We start from the raw sequence: 9924 nt of genomic DNA, 5'->3' as shown, positions 1-9924 counted from the left end.
AAAAATGAATTCTGATTGATTCTAAAATAATGACTTATTTTTTAATTAACCACATATTATGATAAACTTGAGAATTATAAAACCTATCAAAATTCAAACATATAAACAAAATAAAGGTAAAATATGTGTGTTGGATGGGATCAAAAAGGTTCAACAAAGGTCAAATATGTGTGTTGGATGGAATTAAAAGAGGTTGGACGCGTTTTAAACGTGTTGTCCATAACATCTTTCAATTTTTTTTCCAAAAAGATATTCAAGAAAACTGATGGAATAAGCCCATGTGTTTCCCATAATATGTTTTTACAAAACACATGCATACGAGTCTTCTATTAATACTTTGTAGAAATATTATATTTGAACTTCTGCCCAAATAGCTTCATCTGCAGAAACTTAAATCAGAATAAGTTTACTCTTGAGTGCAGTTCCAGTAATGAAGAAAATTCAAACAGAATCCAAACAAGTCCCATAAATTATTATTTAATTTGAAAAGGTTTACAAGCAACTCCACCAGCTATTACCCTTCCACCATCCACCCTGCCAAATGCACTCAGAATCTCCGCTCATATTGGTCTACCCTTTGGAACAGCCTGATCTTTAAGCCACATGTAGACTGGAACAATTACGTAATAAGTTCCTGCCAGGGCCCCGAGAATGAAGCGTATGAGAAAAACAACTGGATGTGCTGGTTTACTCACATCCTCTACCTTCGGACCCATCTGCAAATTATAGTCATTTTGTAAACGGCTAGCAGAATAAAAAAAATAAAAATGAGCATAACATATTAAGATTTGTCACATTGTAGTTAATCATTACTATCACCACGACACAACGTAGAGTATCAAATATGATGTAGCAAATTGGAAGTTGAATGCTCTTCGTGAAGGACCATACATTTGGTGGAGACGGAAAGAAAATTCACAAAAATGAAATAGCCAGATGCAAAAAATGCACAAGTTAATAAATGGAAAAGCAAAAGATCTAACCTGCAAGGGTGAATCGCCTGATGCAGGTTTTACACCAGTGACAGAGCATCCCATTATCAGACCATGTCGACGAACTCCACGGTACCATTTTGGGCCAATTCGTTTTAGTTGTACATTCTTAAATCCTGCCTTCTCAAACCACTCAATGTACTCCTCCTCTGTCGGGAAGAGCATCCATGCATCTGCAAAAAACCGAGATAACCAAAAAGTTGGGTAGACAGGTCCAATCAAGCAAGCTTTCCCTCCTAGCTTTAAAACCCTGTATGCTTCCTTAATTCCACGTTGTGGATCCGGCCAGTACTCAATACTGAGAAGATCACAGAAATGTAACTGCATAAGAGATGGTACCATAGAATTTTTCCTTCGACTTTACCTTTTCAATTTGAATTATGAATAGTAAGTTGTAGTCATGGCACGTTATAACTAATAATCACAGACTATGTATATGCAGTATACAAAGAGTAAGTTGAGTTACATGCTTACTTATTGGTCTAAAAAAAAAGGCAAATTTTATTAGGTAAGATACAAAAAAGAATTAACAACCTCTTTCCGGTGAAATATCAAGGTAGATGCTTAGTCATCATGAATCTCACACGGATTTTTGCAATACTAAGACCTCGTTTGGCTTACATTATTCTTCAGAATAAATCACTTATTTCTTGGAAGAGAGTATGTAACCGTGTACCTTCAGTTTCTGAAAACAAGTACTCCGTCTGTCCCATTTTATGTGACCCTATCACTTTATGCACGCTTTTTTAGGTATCATAAAGAGGTACTTTTACATGATTTCTTTTTTGTATATTTGAACTTTAAGTTTTTATACAAAATAAAAAATTAAGAAAAAATAATATATATAGATATCTCTATCGAACCATTTAAGTACGCGTAAACAGTAACTAGTCCACATAAAGTGGGACAGAGGTAGCACTTATTTCTGCAAATAAGGAATGCTAAACGCCCCTTAAATACTTAATTACTAAAAAATATTACGTAAATGTGAAATTTTTACTCAAAACAAGTCCTTACTTTTTGTAAAATCAGTCCAGCCAAAGACGCCCTAAACCTTCTTGATAACGGCCATTTTTCATTACCTAGAGTCACCCTATTTAACCACTAATACTCTAATATTATAGAGCAAAAAGTGCTGATGGAATTGCATAGCAAACATGCACTTTTCAGAAGAAGATCTGCCAGACACTTCAATAGGAATATATATAGGGCTCTCGTAAAGCTGGTGCCTGGTGGTACTCAAAAAATTGAATGAACACATAGTATATCCAAAAAGACACCAGTTTTAGATACTTGTTTTAATCAAGTTGCCTCCTAAGATCGTGCTTATTATAGGATAGACCTCCAACACTGCCTCAGTACAAGTCGGTGGATATTTCTGGTCAAATGAAAAATCTGTAAAAGTTTATACTAGAAAGACAGATATGCACAGCAATAAGCCCAGGTTAAAACATATTGAAGACCAAAAAAGTAACTTAAAATGATCTACAAACAGTAAACATGCAACATCCTGTGAATGTAGCATTAACTTCCCTTGAACAATCTCATCTATAGCTAACATGCATAGACTTGCATACTAATTATCATTAAGGTCGAGAGGATGAGAATGCTATTCCCCAGTGGCCAGTGGTAGTTTTTGGTTAAGGGGTTAAATAGGTACAATGAAAAAAGTCAGATACATTAACCTGGTAACCCATTTTACACATGCTTTATGAAATTCCAAATAATCACTTGATTCCCATTCCAATATCAAAATCTATCCCCGCCACTCCTAAATAGTTGTCTCTTTGACTTTTGGCACTTGTCTCAATTGTTAAATGTGCAAAAAGAAAAACACAATTAAATTAATTAAAAAACTCAGCGTCTTACATCAAATAAAAGTTCAGAATCAAAATTTTCATTTGATAGACAATATAAAAATCTAATAACAAGTAAAACTATGTTTTTTTGCAACTAAATATACGTGTCAAATGTCAAACCAAGCATGATCTAGGAATGGGGGAGTAGTATATTAATTTACTGAAGTTATTCCAATTCCAGAGTAAACCAATCATAGGTAAATTCATTCTCATTCCCAACAACAATAAACACGCTCTAAAATATTATTAACATACTACCTCATAACCAAAGTAACGAAATATAGAAACAAAATAGTTTGGGCATTATACCTCCCTGCAGAAACATATCGATCAGCATAATCAGTTTCAAACGGCAAATCTTCAGCATCCCCTTCAATTTTCTTGCACTCCTTCAACGGATTCTTTTCCCTAGCCTTAGCAAGCTGATGAGGGGACTGATCAAGAATAGTCACATTCTTCGCATCCACATTTTTCACAATACCCAATGTCGTAAACCCGGTACCACCCCCAACATCCACCACAATCATATTCCTATCACTCAAATCAGCCGGCTCAAGTGCATCATCCCTCATATCCTCAGTCCAATGCCCAGGATTAATAACATGATCATACACAATTGACAAGAACCTATAGAACCAAAATGCCTCTTTTTTATGCTGTATGAATCTTGGCTGTGAAGCAGGCCTTGAGGCTGAAACATTACACTGGGTCACCAAATTCTTGTGCCTAAAGATTGGATTTTTACCACAAGAAACCATGGAAATTCTTGGAAACTGGGCTTTCCCATGTAAATCTGACCTAACAGAGGCCAGCCCATTTGGGGAAATTGAGTTGGGTTTGAAAAGGGCGAGATTATCAGCACCAATTAACATTGAAGAAGCCATTGAAACTATGAAAAAAGCAAGACCCAGATGAAATAAACCTGAAAGATTGGATTTTTATCAAGTGATTCTGAGAATCAGAACATGATCCCCAAAGTGAATGCAGCAGCTTGCTATTGCTTAAACCCTGCCAGTGTACAGCACAGTATTACACAGATACATAAATAGTGTGTCACGGGTCTGTTTGTTTCTATAAAAGGGTGCTGCTGGACAGCTTTAAGCGTCTAACTAGGCCCACATCCTGTTGTTGACTGCAGAATAGCTATTTGTTTGGGCTTAAAGAAATTAAATGGGCTGGGTCGTTGATGGCAAGCACAATCAGAAACCGGATCCCATTTACTGCAAAGTTTAAGGCCTCGTTTGGTTGACAGTATTTTAAATTACACAGGAATTAAAGTTCCATGAAACTAGGTTACAATCTTCATTTATCGTGGAACTCTGAAACCTGTGTTTGGTATGTTTTCTTGCATGTAACTGTATAATTGAAATTTGATCATATGTATAATATAAAATTAATGAATTTATATAACATATAAAAAATAAAAATTATTTGATATGTAATATTAAATAAAATAATATAAATTTTAATATAATATTAAAAACAAAATATTATATATTGAGATTTATAAAATAAATAAAAAGATTGAAATGAGCTGATATATTAATATATTAATGAAATTCGTGCTTGGTATGTTACTATAATTATATTCACATCTTTTTTAAAATTTTAAATATTATAGTAAGATAACTTAATTATATAAAAATATAATTAAGAATAACTATAATTATATTAATATAATAATAAAAGTAAAAATTATATTTATGTATATTATTTTAAACAACTTACTTAAAATATAATTAGTTATAATTATTATATTAGAAAAAATACAAAATTAAAATTGTACAAACATGATTATAAAAATATTAACATACGAAAATATTGTAATATAAAATTAAAGTAATAATTAGTATTAGGAAATAATTGTAACAAATATTTAAAATATTAAGTAAAAGTTAAATAAAATTAACATATATAACTGAATAATTTATATCAAATATTATTTATATATAATAATTATATTATAAATAAGGAAAGTTAGAAAAAAAATATCAAACACCTACTGTGTAACTCAGAAAAACCATGTCTGAGGTACGTAACTAGGTTACGGTGTTTTGCTGGAAGTTGGAGTACGTAGTAATTCTAAGTTACATAGTTTAAATAAAAAGGTGTACAACCAAACACTGTAACCTAGATCAGTTCCAAGGAAATTTAGGTTACGGTGTTGGGTTACATCCAACCAAACGAGGCCTAAGTAGTTATTTTTACCTAAAAGGTCTATTTATTTCCAAATAAAATGTCTATGTTATTTAAAAGGATCGTTTGTGGGACCCGATTCAGATTCTTGGTAAAATTTTAAAATATTTTTATCCAAAATCATTTTATAAATAATATGATGTTTAATTTATTTGGGTTTTGTTAGTCTCTCCTTCTTGTGAGAGTTGGTTTGTTTTGTGTTTGGTGTGTTTTGATGTTTTTCATGACCGAGGTTATAGATCGGCATGATTTTCATGGGTTTGATTCAGATTTGAAGGTTATCATGGTATCACATCTATGGTCGATTGTTCAGAACACTCAGGTGAAAACCAATCAGATGGAAACAAGTGTGTATATTCAAATCATCTTCAAATCGCTCAGTTGCCTCTCCAAGAAGGAAGGATTCAACAGCGATATTTTTCAGCGTCTGTCCAATTTCGATTGTGTTTGTAGATGCCGTATGGCTTTTAATTAATGAATTGATTCCTTTTTATCAAAAAAATAATATGATGTTTGATGAATCATATATGATCAGTGTTCCACAAATCGCTAGGCGTCCCAGGACGGTCGATGTATCTTCTAGTGATTAATCGGGAAATTGGTGATTAATCGGAGCATTAATCGGACATATATTATTTTTAAATTATTATAATTAAATGCAATTTAATAATTTTATCTACTTTTCACTACTAGTAGAGTCAAACTGATAAACAATATAATATCATATATTAAATAAATACCTGATACATGTAATACAAAATCATTGATTAAATAAATATATACCAATCAGTCTCTTATAAATAATTTAAGAAATATTCAATAAAAATATTACTCATTTTACTTTTTTATAAGATATTAAGTTAAGTACAAGTGAATACTTAATTTCTTATAAATATAATCATAATTTTTTATTTTATTTATTAAAACTATTATTTTTTTTGTTATTAGCCGTCTGGACCGCCTAGGACCGATTTTTGTAAAATAATGTCCAATTGACCGGCTAAGATCGAATCGGGGCATTTTGGGGCCGCCTAGCGCCTGGGCACCGCCGAGGCGGCCGCCTAGACTGATTTTTAGAACACTGTATATGATACACTGAACGAGGTCGGACAAAAGAGATGATAAATTTTGAGAATAAAATTTACATTTTTTTTGCCTTTTCACATAACCCTTTACAAACAAATAGTTTTTCTGAATTTTCTATAAAAAAAAATGAAAATTTCTAAGTTTATATGCTTTCGATCCATATAATTAACCCGAATCATGAGTCAGATCTCATTATATTGTCTGTGTTTAGTTTGGGAATTGGCACATGCTCAATTCTCCGCTCCCTAAACTTGCCGTTTAGACTTTAGATGATGTTAACTTGTAGTAATATTTTCTAATCCTTTCATAAACATAGTTATTAATTTCTATAAACTATTAACTTGGTGGGGATAATTTTTCTTATGCTTTAATCTAGTTCCGGCAAATTACAGAGGATCGCCGTAATCTCATTTTGAGTTTTTGTGAAATTCTTTGTGTTAATCGATGAACAAGTTACACCTTTACATATAAGTTAATTAGATCATACCTTATTCCTTTGTTATTAAACTTGTTGGACCTTGGCATATGAGTCAAATAAATATGTTAGTTCTTGTGATATTCAACAAAAAGAGTAATGGAAAATATGTTTGCAAGGTGAGCTAAAAGAGCCTTAAACAGTTGTTCTCAAAGTCGTTGATTAATCATGACGGATCTCTGAAAATTGTCACCTAATTAAATTTTCGACTATGCAATTAATCATATGATTGATATCTAATCAATTTAATTAATTTTAATTATGATATTAATCGATTAAGTCTGATTTATATTTTTTTTACATCATAATAAATATTTTTTATATAATTAAATACGCTGGCTCACATGTCTAGTCAAAACATATTTTTAACATGATTGAATCATCGGGACGTATAAACAACATAATTAGGCAATCCTGCCTCATCTGTAGCTCATTGGTAAGATCCAATATTGATACTATCAATATTTAGTATATCTGCTTACCCTAAGAAATTCCATCTAATCCTCCGATAAATTTTAATTCACTGCTTCAACTTAGTACAGCTTTGTTCTCTCCGATGTTCACAATACCAACAAATTAGTCCAGGCTAGCTAGCTGTACTCATGGTGAATGCCCCTTGATTCCTCTTTTACCCTCCAAATCACAATGCTTGTAGTACACCACAAGGGCAGTTTAGTACTTCACGTGCCTCGAATATTTGTTACAATGCCAATGTCCCATTCCAGGGCCTCACTATATATGCATGCCCCTTGTGCTCTTCTCATTCCGGTAGCTAATCCCTTTAATTGATCACAATGAGTCTTCCGTCGAACCTGGCTCCCAGTGCGGCTAGCCCGGACTGGATGAACAAAGGTGACAATGCATGGCAGCTCACAGCAGCAACTCTAGTGGGAATTCAGAGTGTTCCAGGGCTAGTCATTCTGTATGGCAGCATTGTGAAGAAGAAATGGGCTGTGAACTCTGCATTCATGGCGCTTTACGCCTTTGCTGCGGTGCTTGTTTGTTGGGTAGGGTGGGGGTACCAGTTGTCATTTGGGAATAAGAAGATGTTTCCTTTTATGGGGAGGCCTGATGTGGCATTGGACCAGAAGTTTTTGTTAGAGCAGGCTTTTGCTGGGATGCTTCCGAATGCTACAATGGTGTTTTTTCAGTTTGTTTTCGCGGCCATAACGCTGATTTTGATAGCAGGGGCGTTGCTAGGGAGGATGAACTTTGTAGCATGGATGTTATTTGTTCCACTTTGGTTAACATTTTCGTATACAATTGGTGCTTATAGTATATGGTCTCCTTGGGGATGGTTGTCCACTAGGGGCATTATTGATTATTCAGGTGGCTATGTGATTCATCTTTCTTCTGGTGTAGCCGGTTTCACCGCAGCATTTTGGGTAAATATTTCATACTTTGCCACAACAAAATATACCAATTGATAGTTTTTAATAACTTTTTAATTGAAAGGCAAATCCTTTTTGGTATAACTTATGTCTACACCAGATAGTGGCAAAATCAGGATTCTGAAAGAGTCGGGACTAAAAATTCAATCTTTATTAATTTTTGAAGTTCAGTCGGGACTGTAGTCTAGGCTAGCCCCTTTAAATCTTTACGGACATTAACTAGTGTCTTTATTGGTATTGACGAAATCATAATTTTAAAAGAGTCAAGACTAAAAAATGAATCTTGATTGATTTTTGAAGTTCAGTCGGGACTGTAGTCTAGGCTGACCCCTTTATTAAATCTGTCACTGTTTACCAAAACTCCAAACTCCCAGCTTCTTATTAAGTTATTAAATGGTTACATTGATAAACTTATTCACTATAATTCGAGATGTTGATGTTTTGTTCAACCATGTAGGTTGGTCCAAGGGCAACCAAGGACAGGGAGAGGTTTCCTCCAAACAACATACTCCTGATGCTCGCAGGAGCAGGTTTACTTTGGATGGGGTGGAGTGGATTCAATGGTGGAGATCCTTATGTTGCCAGCACTGATGCATCTCTGGCCGTCCTTAACACACACGTGTGCGCTGCCACCAGCTTGCTCACTTGGCTCATGCTAGACATTATTTTCTTCGAAAAGCCATCTGTCATCGGTGCCACACAGGGCATGATCACAGGCTTAGTTTGCATCACTCCAGCCGCTGGTACACTTCACATTCCCTAAACTTTAATCCAGTTTTCCGCTGAGGCTTTATCCTGACTCATAAGTAAAATTATTTGCAAGAAAAACTACTTAATTGTGCATCAAATGATTACACAGAAAACTAAGTTGTACTCCCTCCGTCACCCTGAGTAGTATACATCGGGGGACGGGGACGCGACACAGACTTTAATGCTCCTGTAAAATGTAGTTGTGTAATTTATTTTTTAAATTTTTTTTTCTGAATTAAAGTTTGGATGTTATATTTTTATTCAGAAAAAGAAAATCTCAAAAATAAGTTACAGAACTATATTTTATAAGAGCATTGAAATGCGTGTCGAACAGTTGAAATGTATACAATTAAATGGGACAGAGGAGTACATCTTTACAGAGTATCTCTGAACTGCATTGAGCAATTTTGATTTGAATTTAGCAATCGTGTCGTTTTTTCAGGTGTGGTACAAGGTTGGGCAGCAATTACAATGGGATTGTTATCAGGAAGTATTCCATGGTACACAATGATGGTCCTTCACAAAAAAGTATGGTTCTTGAAACAAGTTGATGACACAATGGCAGTGTTCCACACTCATGCAGTTGCTGGAAGCCTAGGGGGCATCCTCACCGGCTTCTTCGCGGACCCAACGCTTAACCGAATGTTCTACAACCTTCCTAAGGAGTCAGATGCTTGGAAGAAATACATAGGACTTGCCTATGGACTTCACAATGGGAGGACTACAGCAGGCTTTAGACAAATGGGAATTCAACTACTTGGAATTTTTTTTGTGGTCTGTTTAAACCTTGTGACAACCAGCATTATTTGCTTGTTAATCAGGCTTATTGTTCCATTAAGATTAAGTGATGAGGAATTAGAGAATGGAGATGATGCCATACATGGGGAAGAGGCCTATGCACTCTGGGGTGATGGTGAAAAATATGAGAACTCAAAGCACAACTCTGTGTATGGTATGGAGGAGATCAATACTACAAGAGCCCAAGTTTGAGAACTTTGATTGTGGGCTTGTGTTTATGAAAATTTGGGCAGGCCCATGATTGTTTAAGGTTTTATTTCATCGACAGAAACTTTGTTTTGAGGTAGGGTTTGATGTTGAAATAAATATTATTTATGACATAATTTTGTTTTGCCCTTAATAAAATTTTAAGCTAATGTGAAACATTATTTCCGTCA

The 9924-nt window shown here is 34.3% G+C and overlaps 2 protein-coding genes across 2 annotated transcripts; one reads left to right on the top strand and one right to left on the bottom strand.

The window, feature by feature from the left end:
• Positions 1-381: 381 nt before the first annotated feature.
• Positions 382-3964, bottom strand: LOC108206732 (2-methyl-6-phytyl-1,4-hydroquinone methyltransferase, chloroplastic). The gene is made up of 3 exons (XM_017377161.2): positions 3161-3964; positions 984-1290; positions 382-716 (listed from the first exon to the last, which is right to left on the bottom strand). Exons 1-3 carry the CDS (start codon positions 3733-3735, stop codon positions 561-563), a joined length of 1038 nt encoding a protein of 345 aa, XP_017232650.1. The 5' UTR covers positions 3736-3964; the 3' UTR covers positions 382-560.
• Positions 3965-7365: 3401 nt separating this feature from the next.
• On the top strand, positions 7366-9924 carry LOC108199842 (ammonium transporter 2 member 5). Its single transcript, XM_017367841.2, has 3 exons — positions 7366-7993; positions 8457-8742; positions 9192-9924. Exons 1-3 carry the CDS (start codon positions 7403-7405, stop codon positions 9737-9739), a joined length of 1425 nt encoding a protein of 474 aa, XP_017223330.1. The 5' UTR covers positions 7366-7402; the 3' UTR covers positions 9740-9924.

This window comes from Daucus carota, chromosome 1 (genome assembly GCF_001625215.2).
Source record: "Daucus carota subsp. sativus chromosome 1, DH1 v3.0, whole genome shotgun sequence".
NCBI lineage: Eukaryota > Viridiplantae > Streptophyta > Magnoliopsida > Apiales > Apiaceae > Daucus > Daucus carota.
This window is presented reverse-complemented; position numbering and strand designations above follow the sequence as displayed.